Consider the following 17,792-nt stretch of genomic DNA (forward strand, 5'->3'; position numbering starts at 1 on the left):
GTTGTAGTATCTGCAGTATCTGTTGTAGTTATCTGCAGTAATTAGATAACATTTGCATACTAGTTATAATTCTGCCCTCAATTGGTTAGCCACACCCTGTATGATCCCTTCAAAGTCTGTCTTTGTTGGGAGAAAAAAAACAAATTATCAGCATATTCACACTTCCTTAGCTTTGAAATGTATTCAGTACCTCATGACAAATAGAAAAAAAGTATTTTCCACTGTGAAAGCCCCTGAACAGAAAATGGAAATACTAGATAGGATCTTTAAAAGCAGGTGTGTGACTTAAAAGCACAAGTCCCCTTGAAGCACAAGAGGATTTATGCCCCTCACATACACACTTTAAAAATACAATCTTGTTTGTAGAGTTTGTATTACAAGTTACTGTCCAGCAAATTAGGTCCCATAATTAAGTGAATACCCAGCCACTTACCTGATATAGCAACCTTTGCTCTGCATGCCATCCGGTCCTTTTTCCCATTTTCTGAAAGCCTGCCAAAAAGAAGAAAAGAAAAATGAGGCTTGAGATCTGTGCATTTAGACTTCCAAAAGTCAACCCTTTAAACATCAAAAAGTGTCAGGGTTTTCACATTATAACTCATTTCAAATGCTTTTCTTTAAAGTTAAATTTGGTATCTCTGGTTTAAGATATGAGTCATTAAGATTCTTGAGGATAATCTGGAAGGAAGGTACATCATCAATTTTCTTAATTCCCTAGAAGATTTTACTCCAAAGCTTGTTTAACCCAAGTATTTAAAGACAAGTAGATTCATCTTTCTTGTCTTTTCTAGCTCCAATAGAATTAAATATGTTATCAACTTTTCTCCTGCTGTACACATCAATGAGTAAGCAACTTAATTTATCAGTTCTATTATTGGTTAGAGAATTGCTACCTCCTCTATTAAAAGACTAATAATAAAATGTTGCATTCTTACTATTGTGATTTTACATGGAGGCAGACAGTCTACTAAGCAGCCAGAGTGCAGATCTCAAAGTTAACCTTAAATTGAATCAAAACAATCTATAGATGAGTAACAATAGAGTGCTTTCCTTATATCTGCTACTGCTCCTAACTCCTAACCAAATAAGGTGAAATGAAAATTTTTAGCTGCTACCAATATCCTGACTTCGAGAGACAGTTCTAGTGTCTTCCAAACTCACAGATTACAGATGCACATAACAAGAAACAGGCAAAATTCCTTTGAAAACCCTAGAATTTCCTCTCTAAGACATCATCATTTTATCTGGATTAAGCTTTAACCAAATTCCAGTCTTGGGCAAATGCTGAAAGAAGTGCAAATGAATTATCAGCTGTCAAAGATATGATCTAAATGGTAGAGAAATAACTCTATAGCATGCATCTCTTCTTATGACCTCCACTGACAATTCAAAGTACCCCTTAAGACAGACTCTAAGCAAAGCATGACAGATACAAGTACTTCAAGTACTACTGCCCTATTCTAGACGCGTTCTAGTCATCACCATTCTGTGGTGAACAACATCAGACAGAGGCTTGAGTAAATACCTGATACTATTCCATCATTAAAAACATAAATTAAAGATGAATTGCTATAAAGGTCTTCTTCACCTTAGTAGAAAAAAGCAATACAGTTGTGATAATTACAGAACACTACACATTTTAAGTGCTAGTTTTCAGAATCAGCTTTCATGGTAATGGTTGATGCAGTCAGAAAATGCAGTTCTTTCCTTCAATAATCTCCTATAAGACCACATTTGCAATAGCAAAAGTAGCAGGACTATTCCTATAGATACAATTAACTGGAGCTAAGCACATACTCAAGGAGTTTCTATGCTAAAGTGCAATGTAATATTTCATTAAAGCAATAACATAAGAGCAGTAGTGTCTCTGCACCATGATTCTCAACACTGTACCCAAAATATATTTCATTAGGCAAAAATTATGACACTATTCAAATAAATACTCTTCATTCAAGAATTACAATGTAAGAATCTTTTCAACTCGATTACTTTCCTGTAGTTAACAGAAGTGGCCAGCAGAGGGTACCAATTAACCATGATGCTTCCATCATTAAAGTGACCTTAATAACAATAGAAAGAATGAAAAATAGGTGTATTCTTGGACAGTTTTGTTCCTTCAGATTTAGTTAGGCTCTTTTTTATATCTTAAAGGTAATCAAGCAAATCTGACTATTATGTTACCTGATATTCAGATGCTGAATTGCAGTTTAATTTCAGTAGAATCTATACAGAAAAACATGACTTGTATTTCATTTTCTAAAGTAAAAAGAAGATACTAGAATGGTCTTATAAAGTAACGTTTTAAGGCAACAGTAATGTATGCTTGTATGGGGAAAGTCAGAAAGAAGGGTTTAAATACACTTTCATAGACAGGCTGCTAAGAATTTATGTAAGCAAAAGCCTCCTTCCTAATGCTTTATTTGAATTTGAGGTGTTACTCACTGTTCTCTGGTTCTGCATGAAATCAGCTCTTCTTTCTGGTTCTGTAGCTCTGTCCTGTATGCAAGTATACGAGCATTGCAGACCATCAGGTTTTTAACCGCTTGCAAGAGTTGGTCTTTTTGTGTGCTCACTGCAAGTAGTTTACAGATACCTTCTCGCATGCGGATTTCAAAGTTAATCTTCTCTTGAATGTCGTACTCCTAGATATGCAAAAAAACAACGGACTAAAAAAAAACAATAGTATCCTGAATTTTTAAACCAGCTATACCTATTTCACAGTTGGAATAGAAAACCCTATGTTTTAATTATACGCAGCCGTTAACAACTGTTATTAAACATAAAATGATGTTTCTTTTTTCAGGAAAAAAAAAAAAAAAGAGTAAAACACAGGATGTAGCAGATTGATTATATCCATTATGCACGGAAATTCCATGGTAGCTAACCATAGCATCTAAAAGTTATTAAAAATTTACATGCCTCAAGGTGTCATTCATAGGATTGTAACATATGGTTCCCTCATACGGTCACTGAGCAAAGCTTATAATTTAATAACCCACTTTTTATAGTAACCCCTACTAGAATAAACCCTAAACTCCGGAAAAATATCAGAAACATTTCTGATTTAATTTCTGATTTAAAATATCAGAAATTCAATCTCATTACTTCTCTGACCATCTTAAAAAGTTTTTTTTTTTTTTAAAAAATGGGCTTTTTTCACTTCTGGTTGATACAAAATTTGGGCAACACAGGAAGCAAAAGAAAAAAAAATATAATATCGTAATATTTGACTGTTTCAGGCTGTGAACTGAAAGCCAGACAGCTGTGGTAGCTTCAACACCACACAAGCATCTCACCCTACTTGGTGACACGGTCATAGACTCATTGAAAGGTTTGGGTTGGAAAGGACTTTAAGATCATCTAGTTCCAAGCCCTTGCCATGGGCAGGGACGCCTCCCAACTAAACCATGTCACTCAAGGCTCTGTTCAACCTGACCTTGAACACTGCCAGGGATGGAGCATTTACCACTTTTTTGGGCAACCTGTTCCAGTGCCTCACCACCCTCACAGTAAAGAACTTCTTCCTTATATCCAGTCTAAACCTCCCCTGTTTAAGTTTTAACCCATTAACCCCTTGTCCTATCACTACAGTCCCTAGTGAAGAGTCCCTCCCCAGCATCCTTGTGCAGGATAAAGTGCTTCTTCCATGTTCAAACCAGTGCAGGATAAAACAACGCACCAACACCTCCACATCCCCAGCATCTGCTTCCCTATCCATACTTTTTCTCAGCACTGGTCCCTGAAGGGAAGCAAATAGCTTTTATCAATCTTCTTTTATTCCAAGTCAAATCTTACACAGCTATGGAAAGCTAAGCAAGGCTCACACCTGCCCCCAAGAAATAATTACCCGTTCTTTAAGCCTAAACTACTAATACATCAGCTGTTACAAACCTGAATTTCATTTCAGAAGAGTAAAACAGTACTTCCCCCTAAGATTTCCCAGGGCAATAGGCCTCTGAACTGACCCAGTACAGGCTGTGGCTCCTCTCCAGGTTTATCACCTGGTATGTAACTATGGTGAGGAGGTAAACTCTCATAGGTCAGGGCATCTCCACATATCGGGACTAGCATTGAATGGTTGTTGGACCATAGCTGAAGTAATTGCATGATATAAATCTCATCTGAAGGAATGACTTAGCAGCCTGATTTGAAGCACATGATGTTCTCCATGTCTACCAAAAAAAAAAAAAAAAAACCAAACCAAAAACTGAATAAATTGGTCAGCTTTTTTTTTTTGGTTTTGTTTTCAGTTCCTTCTAAAAATATAAGCACTCCATCTGGACTCAAGGAATGACGCAGCACTGTTTTGCCATATGCTGTCTAGTAAGGCACCATTTCCCTTGTGGTCTCCATCCTTCCCCCACCAGTAGCAGCATAACCCAGACAAGATTACTAACAGTTGTTGAGATTTTCAGCCCCACACTCAGGAACTGCCTAATCAATACTTTCAGGAAGAGTCTAGGTATTCCCCACCTAAGTGTACCTAGGATATAAAAAAATTTCAAGGATTGTCAGTTTTACACAGTGGTGGAGTCACAAATCAACAGCAACAAAAAAATCCAACAACTAAGAAAAAAACTACGGATACTACCGAAGGCTGGACAGATTGAAATCTTACTTTATTTAATTAATATCTTAAAAACAAGCTTTCAGAATCTTATTCCAAAGTACACTTCTGATTTATTAAGACTGTGGCTTACATCTAAGCCCTACAGGTCTATTATATTTATTTAAAATATGCAAGTGGTCAGGCAGCAAGTATTCTTCTAAAACAGAGTATGAAGGCAAGATACTAGCTCAGGGCCTTTTCTAGCTAGACACAGGAACGAATATTTGTCACAATTCATAGCAGTAGCCTTACAGATACAGTTGAGTGCAACTAATTCAGGTTTTTAAGTGATTCGATGTTTCAGAAAACCCTTGTGAATAGGAAAATCAATGGCTAAAAGATTAAGGAGCTAGAAGGGATCAGCTTCACACTCCGAGCCCGAGCAGGGTGCGCAGAGGAGCTCACCCCCAAGGCAGCATCACCTCTGTCCGGACAGCCATCCGGCAGCTTCCCCAGCATAGGCCGTGCCCTCACCGACCTGCACACCTCCACTGAAGGACTGATGTGCCGCGACACCCCGGCACCGCGGGGGTCGGCTGCCACAGGGGCCATGCTCCAGCCCCACGTGCAGACCACTGCCGGAAGGGACACGCCGAGCTCGGCAGTAGCGCAGGCCTCTGCCCACCGAGAGCCACCCTCGGAGCTGTTGCGGGCCGCAGTCCGCTTGTAGCGGAAGGAGGCGCTCGTCGGCCCGAGCCGTTACGGACGGCACCTGCGCCGGGCCTCGCGGCGAAGGGTCGCGGGCGATCACCCTGTCCCCCCGGCGCCGCCCCTCCCGTCCCACTCTCCCGCCGCCGTCGCCCGCGCACAGGGTGCAGAACGCCCGCGCTCACCGGCTCCTCGCTACCGACGCCCAGCACGAGCCGCCGCATCCTGCTCCCCGGCGCTGCCGCCGTTCAAAACTCCCGCCCTCCGCAACGGCCGCCGCGGTCCCGCCCACTTCCCTAGGGGAGCTCGGGGAGAGCCGCGTTTTGCGGCGCCTCGGCAACCCACGCGCGACAGCAGCGCGACAGAGCCGCCCGTGGGAACGGGCACGGAGAGGGTTCTTGATCCGCTCCCTTGCTTCTCGAGCGGGCAGCGCCCAGGTGCTGAGGGGAGCTGCGGAGATTCAGTATTGGCTGTAACCGATAGTGGTGGTGGTACTAACTCCCAGTTATGTAGCCGGAGTGCTGAATCATACCGTGTGTATATTGACATACCACCACAATACCTTTCTCGGCTCCCTGCTGCTTTGTTCTCCGCTGATGTACTTTTCTGAAATAGGCCGATGCCACTTCTCTCTGATGAATGTGCTTCAAAGGAGCGGGAAGGAGAGCCTCAGAGCCGCTCACCTATCGGCAGCTCCGTACGCAGCCACTCCTGCTCTGAAACCAGCCATGAATTTTTAACCATGTTCTGGGGTTTCTAGAGTTCACTTAATTATGCATCTTTAATATGATGGTACTTCAATAGCTGAGCTAATAGCACGGATTGTGGAAAGTATATTACACTATTATAGATTAAAATAAAAGTGCGCGAATTATTCGCTGGATTGACTGGAGAGGAATAGGAGCCATCTCTCTTGTCTGCTTCCAGTTCTGCAGGTCTGGTTGTCTTCAGCACATACAGCAAATGAGCCAAAATTATGTCTTCCATCCATGCCTCATCCCTGATTTTGTGGCTTTCCTCGCTGAATTCTTCCTCGGTGGGTGATGGTCACAAATACAGATCCTTGTCACTTCACACATGGTTGTCAACATTTGCAAGAAGTGAATGTGCTGGAACAAGTGAGATACACAGTGTTGCTAACAGCTTTCCACAGAAGACAGAAGTCTCCTGGCTAACATATGCTTATTTAAAATATAAGAGAATGAAGTTAGAAGGGAAGATTTGAAAAGCCTCTTTTCTTAATCAGGATTTCACATCCTGGCATCTCTGCTTGCCCCCTGGCATTCACAGCCAGGGCACAAATGCAGGGGGCTAGCCTTCAAGGAAAATCATGAACTTCTGGACCAAATGTGTGTATTCCTTGGTGGAATGCAGAGGACAGAGAGCTATGCTGCCCTTCACAGCATTTGAGTCTCACCTCAGGGCAGAGACAGCAGCAGCAGCTGTTCAGCAGTTCCTGTTTCCATCTTGGGCCACGTTCCTGAGGGTAAGGAGGCATTCTGATATTTGTTAAATACCTTCATACCATGATGAAGTCTTCTTCATACCACTGGCAGGACGCATGCTACAGCTGGGAAGCCCTACCCTAGGTTATATATTTAGAGACACTACAGTTTTTCCCATTTTTAGATACTCCCCCCTGTTCTTTAGCTACTGCAGCTTTCCCAAAAGAAGTCTTTCTGCACTACATCCAGTGGAGAAATCCTGTCAGGAAGCCAAAAGGCTTTTGCTTATTCAAGGTATGATCCTTACAAGCTGTGTGTGGACAGTCAAGGTATCAAAGAGTGGGTTTGAGGCAGATTGAATGTAATCCTGGTGCTTCATAAATCCTAGCAGAAGCCTCACGTTCTCATCTCTGCTAGAGTTCAGGGTTTCAGACACATCAAGAGACCCATCAAAAGAGGGGAGAACAGGAGACGCAAAAGCAGAGTACACTTTTGCCTCACAGTAAGGCATACATCTGAAGGTGAGATCTGACCTCTCCTGAATCAGTCAGGCATGGGATTTGAGCCTCAAAAAATTCCAAATAATTTTCTGGTCTACAGAGGAAAACTAGAAACAGGAACATGTCTTGGAGAGACCATTCCTGAAATTGAAACCAAACACTTGAATGTTTCAAGTTAACTGAACTGCATTATTGCTGAATCAATGTTTGACAAAAGTAAGCGAGGAGGAGCTCCAGTCTCAGCAAGTATCAATGACTGAGCTTTATGTAAACTATGGGGAGTACCTGGAAATTATAGCCTTACCATAAACAAATAAGGAAAGAATACCTGTGATACCAAAATCCATTCATCAACTCACAAGATAGTGTGCTGCCACAGAAAAGTAATACAATATATGAAAAAGACACTGAAACACTTCCCCCCCAAGTGGTTCATCACTCCAGATTAGACTAGAACAAACCACTGGTGCAAGTTTTCCAGAAGCACTCCTCTCTGTGAGAACAGCTGTCTCAGGTGTGCACCAAAAGGACTTTGTTAAAAGCCAGGGTGGCTACCATGGATGCAGTAAAGTATCACTGCAAAAGGACAAGTTATGCCCCAACCTATTTCAGGCAATCAGCATCTCTAAAGCCATCTTTGCTGGTGGTGTAGACAGCTCCCAGGAATCTGTGGCAGCTTTCCAAGAATTTTAGATGCTAATTAGCATGGTTTTGCAGTACAGTCTGTTCAAAAAATCCTAGTCTTAATAAGTCCCACAATGTGACTACTAACAGCATAAAGAGCCGTGCCTGCAGCCCTTACACATTTTTACTGACATTGACTTGAATTGGAACCCTTAAGAAATCAGTGGGAGTTAAATGTGTAGGACTCAGCCCTAATTAACTTGAATAGTATCTTCTCAAGCTCAGTGCATATCTGCTCTTTAGCTAGTTCAAATGCCCAGTTTTCCACTACATTAGAAATATGTTACTGCAAAATCTGCTTTTCACACTCTTGCACCTGCTTCTGCTTTGGTCCTTCTTTGCATTCACTTCCTAAAGACATTCAGTTTTTTCTCTATAAAATCAAGCTTCGTAATTCACTTGATCTGTCAAATGCTTAACTAAAAAATTAAACATTTCACCAAACTTCTAGTCCTTTCTCCTAAGGGAACATGAGGCTTAGGCTTTAAGTGGCATTTCTGCAGGCATTATACCATGCGAGAAGTTCTCTAGGCATATGAAGTCTAACTCCAGGTACGCTGTCCTGCCTTTGGAGCACACATCCAAAGTAGAAATGAAGAAGAATTTATGCCATCTACATTATTCAGAGATTTGGGATTAAACTAGCAACTATTCTGCTCCCTAATTTAAGAGCAGTCCCACCAGACAGCAGCAATAAAAAAGGAAGCATTGTAACTGTGTATTCTTCTCCAGCCAAGCCTTCGCCATGGGGCAAAGAAACACAAGGCACAGCCCACAAAACAATTTAAAACCTGCGCAGTCACTGCTTCACTAGTGCAGAGAAGCCAGAAGCGGGTAGGGTGAATTAAGCAGGGGATCTGTATCCTGCATCCTGGGGTTTCTCAAGTGAAAAATTTTTTTCAGATGAATCACACCTTCACACTATTCTTTTATTTGCATTGCAAACCATTTGGCTTCCTTCTAGTATTAGGGAAATTGGATAGCAGAGGAAAGATCATTGTCTATCTAAATCACTATTCTGCTTGAGTGTTACATCAGCATATTATTTTAAATGTTAGGCCCATCATTTTGGTTTAGCAGGTACAAAATGTCTACACCTACTCTTGACAGCACTGCAGTATTTTTCTTAATTTTTTAGTTCCCACAGCTTGCTACACCTACTCCTTGAATATCATCAGAGTGTGCCAGTAGAAATCTATTCAGTTCCTATTCAGATTTATCCTAAGTGGAAATATATGAAGGTTTGTACTGGACACATGGAAAAGAATTTGAAAGGATTTCTATAACTGCCTTCTACTTCTTTAATTTTAAACTGAAAACCAAATTGTTCCCATTGATTGCCACTGATTTTTATTACCATGACGTATGACCATTATAGCTTGGTTAAATGGGCAGAGACTCTAGAATTAGGCTGTTTACCTGAATGCTTAGGGGTACCTAAGCTTAAGCTAGGGGTAAGTTAAAGGCAAAATGATAAACCTTGTTAACTTATTTCTTCATTTCAGCCTGCTGAGGTCAGTTGAAGTCTTTCCATTCCACTTCTGTGGCAGAAGGTCAAGGTGTAATCCTACAAAACATTAAATATGGGTAACTACCTTACTACCATGTGCTTGTGATTCAGTTTCGATAAGGTGAAAATTAGTCATCTGTTCAATGACAGTGAGCTAAAACCTAACCCTATCAAGGCAAAAGCAACAACAAGAGAAAGGTTTGTAGGCTTTATTTTACTTAACTGAGCACTGTTAAGTAGCTATCTTCTCTAAGGTAGTCATGGAGTCAGTCATTAAAGATGACAGCTTAAAACATGTGGATGCCCAAATTAGCTAGGATGCATCATCCTTATCTTTCTCTGATAATTAGACACAGAAGCCAGAATAGCTTAGAGTAAACTCTCATTATTTCAGGTGTTTTCAGATTAATTTTACCCTGAGAGCTTGCTCATCTTCTCCTCAAGGGTTTTTAATATTCTGCAGTTCTCCTTCAACTGCTCTGGTGCTCCAGATTGCACCGGGGCCATGTCTCTGCATGACGCTATCAATAAAACATTGATACCAGGTGCTTCAAGGAACTATTTTGTTGATCATTGTACATTCCTGTAGGATTTCTAAAAGAAACTGTAAAAGGCTGAAAAAGTATAAGGAATTGTTTTTCCTTTTTCCAGAAAAGTGTCCAGAAACCAGCTCCTCCAATATTCCTAATGTCTTTGTTTGAAATACCTCCATACTGAATTACTGTAGCCTCTCTAAATCACCCTATATAAGATAAATGCACTCAAAATCTATTTCATAACAGTAAGTTACAAAAAACTGTATCTCCATATGAATTTGGAAAACAATTTCTGAGATCAAACCTAAAACCTTAAAAGTCAAATTAAATACTACATGACTTTAAACTGCAGTTTGATGATCTTCTATGTCTTAAAGTTGCTCATGTACAAGACATTAGTGTGGTTTACTGAGGCAGACCAGTCACATGTATTCCTCTTTTTCTGCTTGGGAGCCCAGGGGCATTGGTTTTGAAGCCAAATCACATGTCGTTGCCATGTAAGTACAGAATCAACGCCATCGGAATTATCCTGAGGACAAGGATCCTCACAGGTGATTGACAGCTTCACTAGAAGCCTTCTTCCAGCTGAGAAGACACTTAATGTGGACACAGTGTCTAACAAAGCATAAGTTTTGCAGCCTTTCCCTAAGTTTAGAAATTTATATGGTCTCTCTTTTTTATGTGACTTCCTATCTCCACAGCAGTTGAAGGAACAAAATTATCTACAGTGCCTCTCAGCATCAAAGTTAGTTGAAATTGGCTACTTAGATCCATTGCTAATAGGGGACATTTGCATAAACAGAGTAATTATGGTCATACAAAAATGATGCTGCTGAGTAAACTCAGAGAGGTCCTTTCAGCTCAATATTAAAGGGAAGTTCAGTACAAAAAGGATTTCTTGGAAGTTCTACACTATCACTCCCATATCATACCCTTATACCAGGATTTCTCTGTTGGGTATACAGTCCTGCTTTGATTTCTTGTGCATTTACTGCAGGTGGCATTTGGTATGTAAAATATACATTGAGATGGTTGCATCCAGCTGTTTCCTGGTCAGTCTGCTTGGGAGGTCACCATTGTGTACCATGGGAGAATCTAACTGAGAACCGTAAGTTCTGGTTTTAGGGCCAGGTCTGTTACGAATTTTTCTAACTGATTTTACACAGACAAGTGAAATGTCACTGGATCATCTAATGGGTTGTCATTTTGCATTTGAAACATGGAGTAAGTACACTGAGAATATAACAAATCTAAACTCCTATATGAGAAAGTAATGACAGAAAATCACCTTCTTTTTGATTGCCAGAGGACTACCATCTATTGCTGGCAGAGCAGATTAATCCTGCTTCTGACAGCAATCTCCCAGGAAGAAGGAGAGATTATCCAGTTAGCTGTCAGGTTTGGCATCAGATTTTTTTTTGTCTGAAGGTGAATACAAGCTGTGTATTTGCAGATGGTCTCTTTATTTTTCTTTTTCCCCCATACAATTTAGACTATCTCTGCAGAATATAATACATGGCAAATGGTCTCTGCCTGAAGTGAGCGTGTAGTCTGGTCTGATTTTCCAAGTACTGGAGTGCAGACATCTAGGGAGAGAAAAATGGCACAGCAACATGGTCTTGAGGCCAAGCAGCATCAGCCGCACTCTGGGCAGCCACAGGCATTAAAGTTCCCCCTGCATTGCAGCATTGCTAAGGAATTAAGTGGTAACTGTCCCTTACTGAGGCATGTTTTGAGATAACAGCTGTTGTTGTAAATAACTGAGGCATGATATCCCTTGTCTGGTAGGACAAGTGATTCAAATACGATTTCTTTGCATTTAACACAGTTTTTGGACTGTTTTGATCCAATCTCAAGGAGGATATTCAATGGGGCATGGGTAGGAATATATAGGTTACTCAAACTCTCACTTTGCCTGAAGAAGTATTTCTCATTGGTAAGCAACTGGTTTGTCTCAGTAGCTTTCCCAGTTACAGTTAGGGCTGTAACTGTCTATAGCTCTGTAGTTCTCCCTGTCTTGTCACAAAACTGTGTTTTTCCTGCATTTTTCTAAGTCCTGAGTCAGGTACCTGCTGCATAAACAAGCAATTGTCATATGGATCAGGCCAAGAGAGAGAGAGAGCCAAAACAAGCAGGATTAAGGCAAATGTTATTTCATGAAAATAACACAGTAAAAACCAAATAGTATCTCATTACTATTAATGCACTTTTTTAAAGCAGTATAATAACCATTTGTGGTTGGAAATTTATACCAAGAGGTTTTAAGCCTCTGGTCCTTAAAGAAAAGCTGGCTTGCAATTATGCTTGGTTTCTCACAGAAATAGATACTGAAAAACTATTGAGCAGTTCATCCACTCAAGTGCTTAAAGAAATACATCCATGGGGATAAAAGGATTTAAATTTTTAAAACTTCCAGTTTATTTTCCATTCTGAGCATCCCTAGTCCCTGTGTTTCCACCAACCTTCCCCCTACATCCAAACTTGGCTGTGCTTTTCTCCTGCCAGCAGTGACTAGAGGCAAGGCAGTGCCCTTCCCTCTCCTCCCAGAGTGCAATAGCACTGTGAAACAACTTGCCTCCATGAAGCCTCAAAAAGCCATAATGCGACAAAACGCTTTTGCTACAGCACAGCTGTTTCTGGGACCCTTCTCAGGGACATAACGCTGCTCCTGGGAATAAGCCCAGCGTCAGAGACTATGTCTTTATACAGGTGATGATTTTTGCTGAATCACTCCAGTGTTGGATCAGAATTGACAGTTCATGTGTAAGAGTGACTAAAATACCTTTTTTTCCTAAGGTAGAAAGATCTAAGGAGAGAAACTTCTTGCAAAGGGCACTATGCCCTGAGAACGCCCCACAGTTGAGGTGACAGGCAGCATAACTTCTTCAAGCTCACCACAATTTCACTGCAGGAAGCCAGTCCAGCTATTTTTTTCCTGTTACTCCAGTTCCCCTCGAAGTCAAACCACGGGGAGAGGATGACATTGGGCTACACCTGTGTACTCCTTAATTTGAAATGGAAACACTTCCTGCTAATGATAGTATTTTGGGGCTAATAAGATGACCCATTTTTACTCACCATTATGAAAAAACAGAGTTGAGTAGCAAATACGAATAACTACATTTAACTGAGGTTGGTTTGTCAGAGATTTCTGTTATCCTTCTAACCATTTCAGGGCCTGTTAAATGAGCTGAGGCAACACTTCATGTCGCTGTTAGCACTTTAAATTATAAATAATGGTAACGATAAATAGCACCTCATGTTTTTACAAGCAGTTTCATTTGGATGAATAAAAATAACTAGTTCTGCCTGGATGCATGCATGACTTACATGCACATATTTACTTGCTTACTTTAAAAAACAATTTGAATGCTAGGAAGCTGTTCCTAGTACTTGATTCTAACCGTGTGTTTGTATCGTGTCATCAAATTATAACCAGACTTTTTAAAGAAAACCCAACAAACAGCAGGGAAATTTTCACAACAGGTTCTTTAAGGAGCTGACACAGACCCAGAGGGGAAGTTATCTGGGACACAGAGGATCACCTTTTTACATAATTCCCAAATATGTGCAAACAGCTTTTGTGCACTAAGGTCTGCAACTGGCAGTTTTAACCAACAAATTAAAATCTCTGCCTTCTCTTGTTCTTTGCCTGTTCGGGAATGTCTTTCTTGACCCCATCCATCAACAATCTCTGCAAAACTGAGTCATCCCACTTACATATACAGGCATTAGATTTTGTGAAGGAAAACACAAAAGCAAGCCACTACCTAACATGAAGGCTATTTTTACTTCATCTATTTCATACTACAGCCTTAATTTCTTAAAAATACCCCTGCTGTATCATACAGTCTTTTTGAGAGCTGTTTCAACTTCCATCTTTAAAACACCAAGCCAGGAGGGAGCTTGGAAAAGCATGAGTGGGTTGCTGCTCCTCAGCTGCCCCTTGTGTCACTCGAAGTCTCTCCCCAGATGTACATCTCTCTCCATACTTCCAAACATGTTTTTTCACACACATGTGTTGCTACATCTGTCTGCTACACAGACAAGTACACACTCTTGCTGAATTGATTTAAACAGGCAATTGGCACTAACAGGCACTGAAACACCCAGAACTTTGTTGGAAGCTTTCATGCAGGCAGTGCACACATTAATAATCTGAACAGGTTTTTCTCATCACCACTCCAGTCACACAAATTTTTAGGTATTCCTTCTAAATTATCTTACTACATGGCACCGCTAAGTTGGTGGAGAACAACTATATCTTTGATATTTTAGGGTAATAACTTTCATGCATAATTGGCACCATATTGGTTTACATGCCACCAACTGAATTTTACTGGCAGTCACCTCAATAGTTGTCTAGAAAGTCAACCATAGCATAAAGGCTTCTACAAGCCGTGTCTCCAAGGGCTCAGATTTTTGCAGGGGACAAATCATTCCCTTGTTGTTAATGGTCTTACCACTGGGCATTTCTAAACTAAACTTACTGCTCTAACCAAATAACCTGAGTTTAGGATAAAATGTTTCAACAAAACAGGGAAGCTGACAGTGTGCCGTAACTTGAATCCTTTGTAGCACAGTAGCTTTTCATGTAAGCTTTCGAGAGAAACTGCAGGTAAAATTTCACAGGCTGGGAAGGCTCACTTGAGTCTAACATAGGAATTAGTCAATCTGGAGATGGGAGCAAGCCCCATTTGAATGGGAGCAATCTGGGCTCTGTTCCTGCTCTCTGTGGGAGGCTCCTTGGCTTCAAAGTCTATAAAGTTAACAGCCATGTGGGCGCAAGAAATCTGAAGAGAAAGCACCACCCTACAATACTTTTTTTTCCCTTTGGTGAAGACATGGTTCCAGTTTCCAGCTTCACATGGAGCTAGAAGTATCTAGTCACATCTAACACATCTGTTCTCAAGAATCTTTTTACATAGCAGCTGTTACTTACCTTTTAAATTATAAATGTTCCTAGGTTTTCATTGCAGACGTGGCAGTGGCAAGAGCACAGTATTTCCTAAGGACTGTGTCTTTTACTTATTTTTTCCAAGGATACATATCTGAATGAGAACGCCATTAGCTTCAGCATAAAACTGGTAGCTAAACCTGCTCACATGCTCACAGTGCCTTCAAAGTTTTAAATACTAAAGACGATCCAACACTTTGCTCTGAACACTGCAGATTTAACAATTGCAAAGGATAGCATTCATTATAACAACAAAAACAAAATTGTTCTTTGAGGGACAATGAACTCATGACTCATTTTGCACTACACAAGACATTGTTTTAACATAGGCCATTTGGCGCAAGATATAAATAGAGGCCTATTTTTGCAGCAAGCTAGCACCTAACACTCCTGCAATAAGTATCATTTAGACAAGAGCAGGGCTGCAACAAGGGACAAATAAAGCCTTACTTTCAGGCTGACCCCATGTGCTCAGGTGAATTTTATCCTCTGTGTCTAACAGTTTTCTGTCCTTGACACATACAACCTGTTGCAGAAGAGGCAAAGGACTTCAGAAGGGGTGTGCAGCCATGTTGCTTTTGTTGCCCACTTTGAGCTGACACTTGACTGTGACATGAATATTGAACATTCGCCAACAAAGCAAAAACACCAGCAAGAACCACACTGTTTCATCTCACTACCCTTAGGAACTGACAAGTGCTCTGTACTTGTAAGTCTGTCCCTTAATTGTAGATCGTACTCTTCTTCTCTTCATCATACAGGAATCCTGTTGGTTTAAGTGAGCCCTTTTCCACTTACTTTGAAATCCCCACTAGTTCTCCCCATTCAGTTCCTGCCCAGATGCAGGAACCTCCAGCCTACCAGTCATTCTCCCAGGACAGCAATAACTGATCCCCCAGACACCTATACATAAGGCAAACTAGTAAATGTACTGCTGTGTGAATATCAGAAAAGAGGAAAGAACAGAGAGCATGGAGGAATAGAAGCAAATTGTCTCTAAATATCTGATAAAATCCATATACTCTTCTGTGTTCTTATGTGATGGTGTCTGTCCCAGTAGGACCAGGTGGAGGCTTTGCCTATTTGGTTCAGTGTTGTTTATTGGCTTGTTCTGCTTTGTTTTCACGTTATGTTGAGTTAAGCTATACTTTAAAGGCAGATTCTGGGCAACTCTGATGTGAGCTACTATCACATGGCCTTTAGGGGACCTTTTGTCCATAAAAGAGGTGAAACATAGTTCTGCTACACTTTCTCCCTTCTGCAGAATGCAATTCTCTCTTCCTCAGAATGTTCCTTATAGCAAGGGTACATCTTTGATATAGATACACCAGCATAACATCCCTGCCCAGCAGGAGAATTCCCTACTTGGTATTTGCAGGCAGATAATTGTTTTCCATTCCTGATAATTGTCTTCCTTTGCACATGGGATGTGAAAAATGATCCATCCGTCAACATGGACACTTGCTGTGCTTTCCCTATGACACTGATATGTCTATTCAAAGCCAGGTGCAAACTCCAGGAGAAGGGAATACCTTTGCTTTAAAGGCAACTGGCTCTCACATCCTTGACAAAAGATACTGCCATAAAAAGCAGTCCCCTCTGTCCCTGGCTTGGATATCAGGCATGCGGCAGAGCAGGGGAAGGGGAAGCACTGCTTCCCGCAGGGCTTGGAACTGCTCTCTCACATGGTTGGATATGGCAGAGGACTGAATTGCCACCACAGCTTAACACTGTTCTTTTTATGTCTTTGCTTATGTAAATTAAAAACTTTTAAAATCCCTGTGCATAGGCTTATACACCAAAGCAGCTAATTAAGACGGAAAGTCTCAGCTTTTTTATAACCTTTTGGGGCACTTTTTTCAGTTGGGAAATCAGTGTGATTTTTTTCACACATAATTCCTGGAAGGCATGAAGTTTGAACTTTTAAAGGCAATGTTCCTTACCATCCGATGTCCATTGCAGAAAGAATGGTGGCATAATGAAATAGCTTGAAATTCTGCTTTCATGGTGTGCTTTGTACTTTCCTTTCCTTTGGAGAAAGTGCCTATATTTTAATAAGTCCCACTGAGGGAAAGGCTGTACTGGAGGGAGAAACTTTCTCTAAAGACATTCTGATGTTTTTTGCTGTCTTTTTAGTCTTTTTTGAGTGGGACAGCTTCTTCCAAAAAAAAAAAAAAAAAAAAAAAAAAAAAGAGACCCACTCTCTGCTGCAGGTTGAGTTTCATTTGGAAGAGGTTTAGGAAGAGCAATTGCTGTACAACTCTGCTCTGTTCTGTCTTCTTTCAGTGCATAAATCTGAACAGGAAGTCACATGCTGCACAGAACTGGCTTAAGCCAGCTCGGTTTGTTGCAGCCATGTTGGAAGGCTGTGCTAGGTTTGTCCCTCACTGGCACCACCAGTGATGCCCTGACGCTGTGCAGCTGCTGTCACTTGTCCCTGAGAACGAGACCTTCAGGTCCCCGTGCTGTTGCCAGAGGTGCTGCTACACTGTGGAAGATTTCAAAAGGTTACCAGTGTGAAGAGCAGGAGCAAGACGGCTTTGTTAAAAGGCTCCAGGTTATTCTTGTGCACATTACAACTTGGAGCTTAGACTCTCATCCTCTGAGGAAAAGGCTTTGGAAACTTCGTATGTTCCTCTTCCCCTCCAAAATAAGCACAGTAAAGAGCAACTCAGTTGGAAGGCAAGTCCCCCCAGTATCTCCTCTTTGGAGAGGTGTTAGTTACGTTTTGGTTATCCTCCTAACTGAAGTAACTCTTTCTTGAGGAAAAAACAATATGGTTGAAGTGCAGGCCAGACCCACTGCTGACACTCCTCCTCAGCTACTCTTCTCCTGTCTTTTGGAAAATATGCCTGCAGCCATCTCACACCTGACAGCTCTCACCAGGTATGGGCTAAATGGTG

The 17,792-nt window shown here is 41.1% G+C and overlaps 1 protein-coding gene across 6 annotated transcripts in view; it reads right to left on the bottom strand.

Moving 5' to 3' along the window:
• RTKN2 (rhotekin 2) overlaps nucleotides 1–17,792 on the bottom strand; it is a 49,704-nt gene that overhangs the window by 27,326 nt on the left and 4,586 nt on the right. For 2 of the 6 annotated variants that reach the window (XM_057421591.1, XM_057421588.1), the window contains exons 1-3: nucleotides 5,443–5,520; nucleotides 2,443–2,642; nucleotides 434–492 (exon numbers count right to left, since the gene is read on the bottom strand). In XM_057421591.1, the coding sequence (XP_057277574.1) occupies nucleotides 434–492; nucleotides 2,443–2,642; nucleotides 5,443–5,481 (298 nt within the window). In that variant the 5' untranslated portion in view covers nucleotides 5,482–5,520. Of the gene's footprint in view, nucleotides 1–433; nucleotides 493–2,442; nucleotides 2,643–3,891; nucleotides 4,009–5,442; nucleotides 5,521–17,792 lie in introns of those variants that run through there. The other 4 variants (XM_057421592.1, XM_057421590.1, XM_057421593.1 and 1 more) reach the window with 4 other exon arrangements.

The sequence above is a fragment of the Pezoporus wallicus genome, unplaced genomic scaffold (genome assembly GCF_028554395.1).
Source record: "Pezoporus wallicus isolate ANWC-B61680 ecotype Strahan unplaced genomic scaffold, APGP_CSIRO_Pwel_v1 contig_4816, whole genome shotgun sequence".
NCBI lineage: Eukaryota > Metazoa > Chordata > Aves > Psittaciformes > Psittacidae > Pezoporus > Pezoporus wallicus.